Source organism: Leopardus geoffroyi, chromosome B2 (assembly GCF_018350155.1).
Source record: "Leopardus geoffroyi isolate Oge1 chromosome B2, O.geoffroyi_Oge1_pat1.0, whole genome shotgun sequence".
Taxonomy (NCBI): Eukaryota; Metazoa; Chordata; class Mammalia; order Carnivora; family Felidae; genus Leopardus; species Leopardus geoffroyi.
Genome location: NC_059332.1, coordinates 111,277,016 through 111,291,706, shown reverse-complemented (window position 1 = coordinate 111,291,706; position 14,691 = coordinate 111,277,016). Strand labels below are relative to the sequence as shown.

The 14,691-nt window shown below is 36.8% G+C and overlaps 1 protein-coding gene and 1 long non-coding RNA gene across 4 annotated transcripts in view; one reads left to right on the top strand and one right to left on the bottom strand.

Moving 5' to 3' along the window:
* The window catches only part of LOC123608965, a 37,415-nt gene extending 30,935 nt beyond the window's left edge, over positions 1 to 6,480 (bottom strand). For both annotated transcript variants that reach the window (XR_006717543.1, XR_006717542.1), the window contains exon 1: positions 6,266 to 6,480. This is a non-coding gene — a long non-coding RNA (uncharacterized LOC123608965). The remainder of the gene's footprint in view (positions 1 to 6,265) is intronic.
* The window catches only part of TRDN (triadin), a 389,767-nt gene that overhangs the window by 161,656 nt on the left and 213,420 nt on the right, over positions 1 to 14,691 (top strand). The window contains exons 11-12 of one of the 2 annotated variants that reach the window (XM_045499455.1): positions 7,047 to 7,106; positions 8,370 to 8,429. In XM_045499455.1, coding sequence (XP_045355411.1) covers positions 7,047 to 7,106; positions 8,370 to 8,429 — 120 coding nt within the window. The remainder of the gene's footprint in view (positions 1 to 7,046; positions 7,107 to 8,369; positions 8,430 to 14,691) is intronic. The other variant, XM_045499454.1, reaches the window with a different exon arrangement.

The window sequence follows — 14,691 nt, the reverse complement described above, 5'->3', positions numbered from 1 at the left end:
AAATAACTATTCAGTCTTTTTAATTTATTTAGTAAATCAAGTCCTAACTTCTCAAGGATCTGTTATAAAAATAGCAGTATCTTTAAAATGGTGCTATAAGGGGATATATATTTCAATTTTGAATGATAACCAGCTTTTTCTCTAAATATTGATGATTTTGTCACAAAAAGAAAAGTTTAATTTTCTGATGTTTCTAGGCATTCTTTAAAAAAATAATGTTTATTTGTTTTTGAAGGAGAGAGAGACAGAGCATGAGCAGGGAAGGGGCAGAGAGAGAGGGAGACACAGAATCAGAAGCAGGGTCCAGGCTCTGAGAGGTGAGCACAGAGCCCACAGGAGACTTGAACTCACAAACCAAGAGGTCATGACCTAAGCTTAAGTGGGATGTTTAATGGACTGAGACACCCCGGGGGAGGCCCTCTAGGCATTCTTAACATTCCGTATGTAATGAAATACTTTTGCAAACCATTTCCAGATACAGATAAATATATATAAAAAAATTAGGGTGAAAATATGGCAAAAGTAATCTCTTGTAAATAATATGATACTGAAAATGAAAAGGTGTTAGAAAACAATCTTATCTTTATGTTTTTCTTACCTTTACTGAAAGACACATTGGAAACATTTACAATAAAAGATCTTAAAGAAGCAATAATTTTGCATAAAAATAAACTTTAAAGGGGTTAAAAGAGCTCTTCTAAAGTCCTTAAATGTGGGGAGCACTAAAAAAATCAAAACGAAACAAAACACAAAACGAAAGAACAAAAAAAATGCAATTGTACTATAGAAAACTATCCAGAGATGGGTATGAAGAGGGAGAGCTTCTCACTTAGTGAAAGTCTATAAGCTTTGAGCATTTACTTTCTGAAATATAAAAGCATTGAGGGAAAAAGAAAAACCAGAGTCTGTCTCTCTCATCTCTCTTTCTCTCTCTCTCTCTCCTTCTCTCTCTCTCTCTCTCTCTCACACACACACACACACACACACACACACACACTCACAGACACTCTGAGGTTGTCTTTGCTCTTGCACTTCTAGGTGGAAAAGTGAAAAAAAAAAACGAGATGTGGCAACCTTCATCTATATAAATATAACCCATTCAAAAGTAATGAAATCACTTATCTAAAAAGCTTTTATCATTTTTGAAAGGTTTGAGGGAAATCTATCTTATCCATTTTAAATATCAAGTTTAATTAACATAAGAAACTTTTTTGCAATTTGAAAGCTATCAAAGAATCTTTCTCTTTGCATTCATTTTTGCATACTAAATTCAGAAGTAGAAAAAAATTTGTCATTATGTCAGAGAACGTCAGCCATAAGGGAGTTGAAAGATAAGTTTGACAACACAAAGCAAAAGCTAGAACTTCTTCTCTGTCTAGGGGTCATTCACTTGCAAGTTTTTAATAGAATAAGTCCACCTCAAGCTTTATTTTCCATTTGCAGCGAGAGCAGGATGTGTTTATCCTTTAGTTTGGACTCCTTGTTATGTCAATTACAGGATTTGGGAAACTGGGCAAGTGTCTTTTTCCTGAGCAGATTTCCTCACAGGTTACAGGAAGTATACAGTTTTTATCTGAGGACCAAGTCAATGCTGACATCTGTAAGGTCAAGTGCTTTATGACCTTAATGAGTGACGTTCCAACCAAACTTAAATACGTATGTTTGCCTTGCTCAGACCATATAAAATAATTATGGAGATCCCTTCTCCACAATCCTTTTGAGGCTTAATGAACTGTATTATGGTACCTTGAAAAACTTTGGACTTACATTGATCAGATCTAGAGTCCTTTGGGACATTTCCTTTGTGAATGGTACTATATCGCTAGGAGTTCTCAGCAGCGCCTGGGTGGCTCCACCAGTTAAGCATCCAACTCTTGATTACAGCTCAGGTCATGATCTCACAGTTCTCTGGGCTGACAGTGTGGTTCCTGTTTGGGATTCTCTCTTTCCCTCTCTGTGCCCCTTCCCCGCTCCAGCTCTCTCTCTCAAAATAAACTTAAAAAAAAAAAAAAGGAGTTTGTAAGAGGTGCCTGCAGGACAGGAGCAGTCACCCTGCACCTCAGTTCCCTCAGCTGGCCGTGGCAATAACACTGGCCACCCTCTGTCCAAACCAGGTTCTACGGGCTATTTCGGACTCAGTCTGTGCTTACTTCCCCCAGAAGTAGCTTTTGCAAGTTTCACATGGCCTTCTTGGTTCTGGGCCTCTGTGATGGTTCCCTTAGATTCTACCTTGAATATCCTTCAAAGTCTTTATTATAATTGTAAACTTCCCCAGTTATTCCCATACCTAGTGTTCCTGGAGGGAATCTTTTAACACTATAGACCCTGGCAAGGGGTCTGACTTAAGGGAAAATAAACATCTGTTGATTGAGAAAATTGTAATTTTAAAAGTCTCCGGGTAGTCACTGAAAGGTACAGTGGAATTGCTGATTGTGAATTGTTTGTTGTTAATAGCTGATAATGAGAGGAGCTGGCTTCCAAGAATAGTTCAGCTATCACTAACAGAAAAGCTAAGGCAAAGACATTGGATTCAGGTTCGGACAGGCCAGTTTAGTTATGCCAGATAATTCAAGTGAAGTCCTTAATTTAGAGAGCTTTGCTGCCATAGCAACCTAATTACAATGTAAAGTGAGTTACTCCTACCACGATTCTGTAATGTTACATTCCTTCAAGAGTCCCAAATATAATTCAGAAGAAGAAAACAAGGAAAAAAGAAAAATATACATATATTTGTGTTTTATTCTTTTACTTTCTTATTCTTCTATACAAGATTGCAGTCCAATGGGTCACTTAACACCACTCAGTGACAGCCAAAGTTCCTCTTAAAATGTAACTCAGCGTCATATAATTTCTCTGCTCGAAACCTCTCAGTGGCTTCTTATCTTACAGTAAAATGGGACAGTCATACCATGAACAACAAATCCTATGTTCAAGGTCTTGGCACATATTTTTCCTTTGTCTCAAAAGTTCTCCCTGATAGCCCAAAGCTCTCCTGCTGTTTTTCAAGACACTTTTCAAATCTTACCTATTCTAAAAGATTTACACTTCTTCCTTAAAAAAAAAAAATGCAATGCTTCCTTCCACCCTCTTATTCTTTAATTTTCCAAAACAAGCTCTCTTTTCCTGACCCTTATTACCACCTGATATTATATATTCATGTAAATGTATTCATATATATAAATATACATATATATATGAATATATATATAACATGCATATTTATTTAAAGCCTTAAAAACTGTTTCCCACATTTAACATTTTTGAAGCCACAGCAAGGCCAGAGACCATACAGCAGCTATTTACAAGGATAAAACTTTTTAAGTTGCCTACTCCCAGCAAAATTAAGAAATAATGCAAGAAGCATGCTTCATTTGGACAATACATGGGTGAAGAGGGCCCTAAATATGCTCTACTCATTCCCCTGCCTTTTATGGTTGACAATGGAAGAGTTACTCATAGTTACATAAGGCAGCGGCTACTAATTATAGCGAAACCAAGACTGGAATCCGCTTCATTCCAGCACAGCACCGCTTCATAGCATGTTAAACCTACTGATGTAATTTTTTTCCTGAAGTTTCTTAATATAAAGTATTCCAGACACAGCCTCTCTTCATACAGAAAAATAAGAATTAATGTGCATTTTCTTAAATAGATCAATAAATATCGTATCTAGACAAATTACTGAAGATTATATGTGGTCAGATTTTTATTGTTTCTAAAATAGCGTAATAGCTACCCGCTGCCAACATTTTATGAACATTCCCTCTGGTCTAGGCACTTCAGCTCAGCGCCTCCATTCTTCACAACAAACCAGCAAAGTAGATTTTATTAGTTCCATTTTTCAAATGAGGACAATGAAATTCAGTGTGTCACAGCACATTGCCCAATTTCCCATAACCAGAAAGGGTCAGAGACGGAATTTAGACCAAGGTCATCCACGCTAGCACCCATGCTTTCTCTCTTGCCTCATGCTTCTGTATGATAACAATGGAGAACTGTAATAATCACTGCTGTCATTGAACTTATCTGCTTGTGTGAAGCTTCCCATGATCATGGAATGAGTGGGGTTCCAGGCCAACCTTTGCCACTCTAAAGAAATAAAGTGAAAGTGGCAAGATGTGTCGGAATGCATTGTTATAGAACAAACACACCTTGTTTACATGACTCGGACCAAGAATACATCCATCCTGGCCGTAGAAGGTTAGAAGAGAAGCAGCCATCTGTTTCTCTACAGTAGAAAAGAGGGGACGAACAAAACATAAGTTGAAAATTCAACATTTGCATTTGTTTTCCCATTTTGCTGGGAACAGGCATCTTAGAAAGCTTTAGGATTATAATTAACTATTGTTCATTCTCTGGGTTTGAGATGGCATAAAAACATTTAAAAGCAAGAGAAAAGCCCATTGTAAGGGCTTAGAAAGTAAAAAGTAAGTCATTTAATTTTTCTTTCATCTAATGTTAATTTATGCAGAAGCTAATAACATATTTGTGGCTCAGAGCTGCTCCTTGTGGAGAGAATTTCTCTCTCAACCAGCGTTCCTGTGATCCCTGCCATATAGAGCCATCATTTCAGGGCGTATGACACTTTTGCCAGAGAGAGGCAATACACTGATAAGTTCACATTCTACAGACACGTTTAATTGCTACCCCCTCTGAAAACCAATGGTATTAAATGTTCGAACTCTTCTCTAGCTGCCACAAACAAAATAGCCAACAACTTGGAAGAGAGGGTGAGGATGAAATTAAATATTTGGGTGCATAGTCAGGCGGAAAGGGAAGAGTGTTGTTGAATGTTGAGGGAGATAAAAGTCAGGGGAAGGAGTATTTTCATTAAAGAAATTGGCAGGATATTCTGAGCAGGGTGTAATTAAATTGTTGTGTCTTTTATAATTCCATTAATTCCACTGCTGCCAAATCACCTATAGAATAGAGACAATAGTGCTTGAAGAAATGCAGAATCTTCAATTTGATGTTTTAAGTGAATTCACCATGAATAAAGTAAGCCCCATAATGACAGCTTAAAGGTCTAATTCATAAAAATGTTATTAAAGTACATTATTTATACCTGCTTTTTTGTGGACTTCTACTTTTATTCATGACTCTTTCAGTGTATGGCCATAATCACAGGCAGAGTGTAAATGGAAGTATTAATTCAATCTGAACTAAGGCAAGAATACTGTATCACCACAATAAAATTCCAGTTATATTAATTTAAAGGGCAGAATTTATTGCACAAGAGTATTCTCTTTAAAAAAAAATGAAAAGAGTGTCTTCCATCTTATGACCTCAAATATCTACTTTCATTCTGAAGTTCAATGTAAGATTGACTAATTGGCAAGAACTTTTAAATGAAATATTTATTCATCTATATTATGAAACGGAGAGATTTGGATACTGAGTTGTGATCTTATTGTGACTACAGTCTTGCTATTTGATATGGGCTAAGAAATATTTACAAGTAATCTGTATTTTAATTAATCCATATTCTGGCACAAATGTTTAGCAAATGCCAATTCAATTGTCTGGCATATGCATTTATTTAGATAACATGGAAAATACCCTGCTATGTAAAATTTCTCCCAGACAAGCTGAAAGTAATAATACTTAAGTCAAAAGTATCTTTATTCAGAATTTTAAACATGATTTGCATATTTAATATGTATAAACCTTTAGGAAAAAGCAAAGTGGAATTCAAGTGGTTTATTTCTAACTCTGGAACTATCAGAATTGGACTTGTTGACTCTCTACTTCTGACTGGATGGGCTGTAATGGCACACTGCAGACACATTTAGACAGAGTGTGAATATCTTTCTCCCTATGACACTAGCTTATCTCTAGGAGTCATGAAAAGAGGTTCTTTATAAATTATACTTCTAACACTGAAAGTGTTGTCTTTGATCTTGTAGGTAAAAAATCTCTATACCTAAGGGAATGAATTAATTCCTATATTTAATGAGAGGCAGTCATTAGTAGACAATTTCAACATTCATACTAGAACTATGCATTGGATTTCTTCAGCACAGTAACAATCTCATATTTCTGGATGATGAAAATCTTTGAATGCTTGGCATCTATATGTGTGAGGAGAGGCAAAGGACAGATACAAAGGTGTTTCAAATATAAGGTAAATAGCACCACTAATTGAGGATAAAAATTAGTCATCTTCCAACATTAACTGAACTTAGAGCTGCCTCAAACCTAAAAACACTGAATATTCCATTTCAACAACTTCTACATGACTTTGTTATGAAATGAGTACACTCACCAGAACAATGTCCAGAGATGACCAGTTGTTAACAAGGCTGTGGCTAGGCATTTGAGGTTCCCTCTGCCCCTCAGATTAAGATTTCTCAGATCTCTGAAAAATAACTCTTCCACGAGGAAGTCCAGAGCCACCACATGCTGCTCTGTGTGGGACCCAGACTTATTGCAAACCTCTGGGTGCAGAGTGTGAGCACCCTCGTTGATACAACCACTCAGAAAGGGCAGTGGAACTTATGTCCCCAACACACTGCCAGACAGATGTCACCAGGCTCCAAATGCCTGTTGACAAGAAGCAGATGTGACAAACGGTTAAATCAAAATAGATCACATTAATGGCCTCCTGTACTACTTCTAATGAAACTAAACATCTGAAAGGAAAACAAAAAAAGTATTTCTTTTAGTTTACCTGCAGTATCTTTCCCAGATATGATGTTTTAATTTCATATATTACTATCTTACTTTAGGCACCAAACAATTGCTTGGTTCAGAAAGCTCAAAGGATCTTGTTCATTATTTATAAACAATATTAACAACCTGCAATTTTATGCATTTACTGTGAGCCAGGCACTGTGCGGAGTGCTTTGTAAACATGATCTAACTTTGAGGGGAGTAGTATTATTTTACAAATGAGGAAAATAAGGTTTAGTGAGATTAAATCACTTGCTCAAAGTCACAAAGCTATCTGGAGGCAGAAGTGATTTCACAGTAATCCTTCATTCAAATCTTGGTTTTTCCTTTGTATTACATTTTCCTGAAAGAAATATTTTCAATTTTTTCTCCAGAAAAAGAAGAGGAAAAGAAGAAAGCTGAGAAGAAAGTGACTTCTGAAACAAAAAAGAAAGGTGAACAATTTAAAAACTAACACAGAAACCAATTAATATCCTTTTACAATACTACTCATAAAGCTCTTGTTTCCTAGGAAAGATATTCCCTTAATAATTTTATTGTTATTGTTGTTAGCAGTCTTGAAATTTATAAATATTCTAAATAAGGTGGAATGGATAAATTTTTAAAAAGAAAATTTATGTCTAAACACTTTTCTAAATTGTTACTGATGGAATTTTTTTCTTACTGAGGAGTGGTACTCAGTTCTCTCTCTGCAAATACAAATATGAAGTTCCTATTCAGTTCATTCAGTTTAATAAAAAGTGTCTATCAAAAGGCCAACTATTGAATGTATAAGGGAAAAAACCCTAGTTGATTGATACACTGTGTTTTGTTACTTAAAAAAAAAATTTTAATGTTTATTTATCCTTAGAGAGAGAGAGAGAGAGAGTGAGCGTGAACATGAGCAGGGGAGAGGCAGAGAGAAAGGGGGACACAGAATCTGAAGCAGGCTCCAGGCTCTGAGCTCTGAGCTGTCAGCACAGAGCCTGACGGGGACTGGAACTCTTGAACTGCGAGATCATGACCTGAGCCTAGGCTTAACTGACTGAGCCACCCAGGCACCCCTATTACTTTTAGATGGTTGTTTTCAAATAGTGCATCTGAAGTTTCAAATGAGCTCCAGAGATTTCTGCTTCTGACATGCTTCCAGTGGCTTGATAGCCCAGAGAACTTTCAATATATTCATTTTAATGTCCTTTAGAAAAACTATTGAGGGGCGCCTGGGTGGCTCATCGGTTGAGCATCCTACTTCGGCTCAGGTCATGATCTCACAGTCCGTGAGTTCGAGCCCCGCATCGGGCTTTGTGCTGACAGCTCAGAGCCTGGAGCCTGCTTCAGATTCTGTGTCTCCCTCTCTTTCTGTCCCTCCCCCATTCATGCTCTGTCTCTCTCTGTCTCAAAAATAAAAAAATAAACATTAAAAAAAACTATTGAATTATAGCAAAATTGATAATGGCATATAATGTTTCCATTGTCATGAGAATTTTGTTTTTGAGCTTAGCACAAATTTGCTCCCTTCCTGAGGAGGAAACACAACAGAGCTCCTTTTGTGTTAGGAAGGTGCTGGTTTGCTCATATTTGACACTACTGTGGCACGGATTTAGGATTACTCTATAGAAGATGAGTTGGATGCCATAATGGCAGTCACGTGTACCCCAAAATACATAAGAATTAAACAGACGCCTAAAATGAGTAAAATTTTCTCATTTTACTACCAGAAAAAGAAGCTGTCAAAAAGAAAACCGACAAGGAAACTGCCGTTGATGTGAAAAAAAAAGGTATTGTACTTTGTTTCCTTAGTCAAATTATGTTCACAATGTTTGTTCATGAAAGAATTTTGAGGCGATGTAAACAAACTGGATATAGGTACTTAAATCTGTGCATGTTCAGGCTGTCAAAGTAAACATTGCAATGGACGAAATTAAACATGCAAGGAAGGTTTTATTCAAGGCTGTTGCAAAAGAGGATAGAGGCCACAACTCATTCTGAACTCAATTTCACTGAAACAAAGAGCAGGAGGGTTTTTAAGAGCTGCAATGGGGTGGAGGGTTTAGGCCATGTGTGTGCTAATGCGCCTGACTCAAAGCAAAAGTAGACTGGTTTCTTAATTTCGTGACTGGAGTGCAGTTTTACAGCTTGGAGCAAGGCACTCCAAGGAGTTAGATTCTTACTATCCCACAGAAACTGGGAGACTGAGGTACTATTGTTCTTGATGATTACATTTCAAAGGGATGGCTTCCTGCTCCCTGAGAAAGGTATTCTTGAGTTAGAAAACCAGGAAAGAGCCTTTTAAAAAGATTTCTATTTGAAAGGAGCAGAGAAAGAATTTACAATTACAAGTCTTCTGAAGTAATTGCTCTAAGTAAAAGGAGGGTAAGAGCCTAAGGTCAGAAAGAAGCCTGTCTAAAGTTTAGTGAGGCTGAATTCAGAGAACTTTAAGGCCATCCTGGTGAAGACATAATGAAATTGAGAAGAGCTACGTAGTATAATAACACCACTTTGCAAAGCTAAGAAGCTCAGAGAGAGTAATGCAGACCATTAAGAAAGAGCGTTGTTCAACAGCTTAGATTTTTGCTTTATACTTAGTCGTGCTTTAATTCTTGTTCAAACATAAATACCAGCTTCTATTCAGGTTAAGCTTACGTCTAGGTGAAAAAGATAGTTGTCTCACATTATGAGATATTATGGTTTGGTGTTAAGTGTTCTCACCCCCAAATATTTCCTCCACTAGTGTCAGTGATGCTTGAAATTCCACTATTAGAGATATTCCATTCCTTTGAGTTATGAAGGAATTGTCCTCTATTAAGATGCAAATCTCCTAGGCCTGTGTGTATGGGCTAACAAACTAATTCTTCTCAGTTATTAACACTTAAAGTGAATGAGATTTCCAGACCCTTTCTGTGTAATAATAAGCTGGAAACAATGCCCTAGAAAATGGGGTGGTAGGTAAGCTTAAATGAAGGAGAGGTTGAAGAGAGAGCTTCAAGGCAGGCTATTGTGTGGAGAGAGAAGGACTGGATAGCATCAGTGAAAACGGTTTTCTTCTAGGAAGTGGATAGCTTATCTAGAGGGGAAAAGGTGATGGTGAAGGATCCTGAAAAGGAAGGCCACCGAATGCCAAACTAGATACTAGTTAGTAACAAATAGGGGTTGCAGGAAGTCCCCAACATCATGCTGTAAGCAGGGTAAAAAAAAATTGTAAAGTATTAACAGTTGCATGATTGTATGACTCATGAAATGCTCAAGAAGAGACCTCCAGGTGTTCTGTGGGTCTGAGAACTGATAGCCAAATATTTTACCTTGCATCCAAATTTTCGTTATTAAGGGCATATTATTGTAGAATCTGTTGTATTGTTTAACATTCATTGAGTTTGACTTAAAACTTTCCTTATGCCCCTGGTGAAATATGTACCTTATCATAAGAGAAGGAAAAATGCAGTTTTGGCTATTCGATGGCTGCTTGGGTCCATATATCTGTGACATGATTGGGTGCTAAAGGGAAACAAGGTTCTCCTTTCTGGACCATCAGTTTTACCAGGTATTTGCAGAAGAAGTTTTGAATTGAATTGTAATCTCCAAAATATTTGTCATATGTTTGCAAATGCAAAATCAGAAAATACTTTTGGCAAAACTCAGTGATGTGCATGGTTGTCGTTTTAGTTTGGTTTTAGTTTTTTAGGAGAAAGGCAACATGCCTTATGGACAGTGAGTGATGGGAAAATTTGATATTTCTCTGCTACCGGGAGACCTGTGTTATTAGCCCAGCAGTCATGTCAGAGTGAGGTTAGGTACCACTGGCAACAGAACTGATTATGCCAATATCACTCCCCACAAGGTCAGGCTCATCCATTCACTGCCTACAAGGCCAGTGCTCATGTGCTCATCCACTGAAACAGAACTAACTGGGTGGTTGCTCAGCATACCTGGGGAAGGCTGCTCAGCTAGCGTTGAAAAGCAAGTTTGTCCTTCTTGGAACCAGTTTCCCGTGTGTTTGTTCGTATGTTTACTGTTGATGACACAAAATACTGTTGGATCTTAAAAATTAGTTCAACTTCCTAATGAAAATATGTGCAAATTGTTTGTTTATAAGCTCTTAAACCTCCAATACACTCAAAATTGTGTGTGTGTGTGTGTGTGTGAGAGAGAGAGAAAGAGAGAGAGAGAGAGAAAGAGAAAGAGAGAGGGACAGAGACACAGAGATTTAATTAATGTTGGTTTATAACTCTTGTTTCTTTTTAGAGTTTAATAATTTTCCAATTGTATTTTCATGTGAGAGGCAATATGGTTTAAAAGCAGCCAGTTTGAAACGTGACAATAGTAATTTCTAGAGACAATGAAAGAAATTGAAAATAATCTGAAATCTTGAAGAGCTGGGGCACATATGTCATTTCTTCCTAAAATAGTCAGAGGAATATGGCAGAGTGTCTGATGTCACTACTCTAGCCCCAAAGAGTAGAAAATTTACAAGGCATAAGATATGCCTAGATACTAATGGGATTTACCACGATATTTTATTATATTTATATTGACTTTTGTATTATTTACATTTATGTAACATATAAAGTTACTTACATATTATATTGTTATTTTATTTTATTACATGTATATTTTATAATTATGTAGATGCAAATGAACCTGAGACATAAATTCTATGATAAATGAGCCTCTACTGCCTGAAACTAGTAAATCACACTTTGCAAATGATCTATGCTAGGGAAAATTGCCAGTTCACAAGTTAATAATGGTTGAAACAGGGTAATTGGTGCATCCGGGTTCATGATAATAATCTCTTGTTTTGTATATGTTTCAAATTGTCCTGGTACAAACAAATATGTGCCACTTATAAAACACTGTATGAAATGGCAAAAAATAGTCACCAGGATATTTTTACAATGTTATGAGGTAAGTTTCAGTCTGAACACCATGGAAAACGCAATCAAGAAAGGAAATAAAAACCTTTAGAAAATATCTCCCTGTGTTTATATGACACTTCAGTGTTAGACATACAAACCACTCAAGGCAGACAAGCAGAAGGACTTCCATCCAGGAAAGTGGACACAGCACAGTTGTTGGAAGCACCGGAAGAACACTGAAATCAAGGAGCTGTTACTAGATTACTGAGCATCAAGGCCTGTCAGTTGGTCAGGAAGTGGCTTCACTCATCAGAGCTGCCTCTTAACACCCACAGACTAGATCCTGGAAATGTTGAGGCCAGCCTAAGCAACTGGCTCACATCAGAGTGACCTGTGCCAAAATATGTCTGCTTCTCAGTCTCCTATAGGTGCATCTAACTGGTAGAATTAAATATACTGCAAGTGAGTCTGGAAGATGCAGGTTTTTGGCATTCCATGTTTTCCATCTGGAAGGAGGATTAAATGGAAGTTAAAAGAGGTCATCTAAGGTATCTATAATAAAGATACAGAAATGTTTTATAAGATAAAACTCACGTAACAAAAGAAGGCTTTTGAAGGCCTGAATTACACAAAGATGGGTCAATCAAGTAACATGATAAAAATGTGGCAATTTAAAGTGCTCATAAGACATAGTCAAATATAGTTTGTGTTATTCTTTACCTAAACTGTAGATAAAAGACATTCTTCATCACTTTATTTCACAAAATGGTATTTTTGAAGAAATAATGTTCTTAGTGCTTGATGAGGTTATAATGGTTAAAAAATTAACAAGTTGCTTTTCCTTGTAGTGAAACAATTATAACCTGGAGAAAAAAACATAAACCAGGATAGAATAAGATCAAAACTATGATTCATTTCTTTCAGATTGGCATTTCTGGAGTTATAAGTTATCGTAAATTTTTTGGAATTAGATTCATTACCACCCTATAATGTTTACAAGCCTATTAATTATGAAGATAATTTTGACTTGATAACTGATAGATAATGGTGTAAAATGTTTCATTATCACACTTTGCAACATGACTTTTTTCCCAAGAATTATCTGAATAGGAGTATAAACTATAAGAAAGATCCTGAAAAAACATACTAGTTTCTCTGGAATAGCTGCTAGAAAAGGACAAATTCACTCATCCATGTATTCGTGCATGCATTCTTGTAAAAAATATTCACTTAATGTCTACCATATACCAGCCATTGTGCCAGGTGCTGAGTACACAGAGGTAGATAACTGAACATAAACCCTAACAGAGTTTACATTTTGATAAAGGAGGCACACAGTGAACATGATGTCCATAAGTCCAACTTGGGATAAGGGCCATAGGAGAAACAAATTTGAGGCAGTGAGGAGAAAGCAATGAGTGGGGATAGGGAGCTATTTAAATAGATAAGCTTGTTAGAGCAGCCTTTTCTAAGAGACAGCATGTAACCTGTCAGGGGGCTCGATCCCATGAACCATGAGATCATGACCTGAACCAAAATCAGGAGTTGGATGCTTAACCAATGAGCCACCCAGGCGCTCCTTTAAGAGACAGCATTTAAATTGGAATCTGAGGGGCGCCCCGTCGGTTAAGCGTCCGACTTCAGCCAGGTCATGATCTCGCGGTCCGTGAGTTCGAGCCCCGCGTCAGGCTCTGGGCTGATGGCTCAGAGCCTGGAGCCTGTTTCCGATTCTGTGTCTCCCTCTCTCTCTGCCCCTCCCCCGTTCATGGTCTGTCTCTCTCTGTCCCAAAAATAAATAAACGTTGGAAAAAAAATTAAAACATACATAAATAAATAAATAAATAAATAAATAAATAAATAAATAAATTGGAATCTGATATATTGTCAGGATCCAGCCATTGATGTGTGCATCTTTATGTGATGTGTGAATGTGGTATGTATGTGTGTGTGTGTGTGTGTGTGTGCATGCATGATAGATGTATATGTGCAATATGTATGAGAAGAAGTACAAGGGGTCAGAATATATAGGGACATATGTAAGTGTTTATTAAAAGTATAATAGGAAACACGAAGGATATTAGCAGTGTAGAAAAACATTTTCATTTATACTTTACACAAGTATATACTCATTTTGAAAATGGGTTAGAGGGAGAAAAAGAAGAGGCATGCCAATTAAAAGATGGGATCATTTACTGAGATGAGGAAGCTTATCTGGGGAACAACTGTGATAGAAACAATCTAGTTTCCTCTTGAGTATGTTAAGTTTCAAGTGTATGTGACATATCATTCACATTTTATATCAGGAACTATTTTAGCTGTTTTTTGATACTAACTCATTCAATCCTTATAATAAGTGAATAAATAAGCTGTTCTAATCCTCATTATAAATTGAGTAACCTAAGACACAGAAAGGTTAAGTAACTTGCCCAGGGTCACACAGTTAGTAAATGTCAGGGCCAGGATATTAACCCATCTACTCTACTCTAAAAAGGCAGTTAAATACATAGGTCTGGATTTCAGAGGGGATTCTGAAGTAAAGCGACATATACAGAAATCCATATAGATCATATTTGTTTCTCTGGGAATAGATGAGATTACCCAGAGAGATTGTGTCAAAAGAAATAGAGAATAGAATACAGAATGAAGACCTGTGGAATTCCAACATGTAGAGATTAGATAATGGAAAATAAAGCAAAAGAGGCTGAAAGAACTGCTAGAGAGATTAAAGGAAAAGGAAAAGAGTTTGGTATTAGAGACATTTCAGAAATGGATGTTTCGAGAATCATGAAGTTATCAGCCTTGTGAATGTTACTTAAAAGCTGTGACACAAGGGCAGGAAAGACAAGAGCACTTCCTATAGAGTGAAGGAATAAAACCAGATTGCAGTGGAGGCACAAAAATGAAGAGGAAAGCAGTGATTTTTTTTTTTAATTGTGTCTGCATAAAGGAGGAAAGACTCTTTTTTGTATTGTTTAGTTTTGTTTTGGGAGGTGAATTTAGAAGCTGTGGACATCAACACAATTTGAGAGACTGATGCTCGAAAGGACAAGGTATGAGTGGAAATCTAAGAATTAATCGAGAATTCATTGTTTGATGAGCACATGGGTGAAAAAATAATCTGCTTTTTTTGAGATAATACCACGATGCTCCAGTAGTCAAAACCTGGTGTTTTCAAGTTATGAAGAAG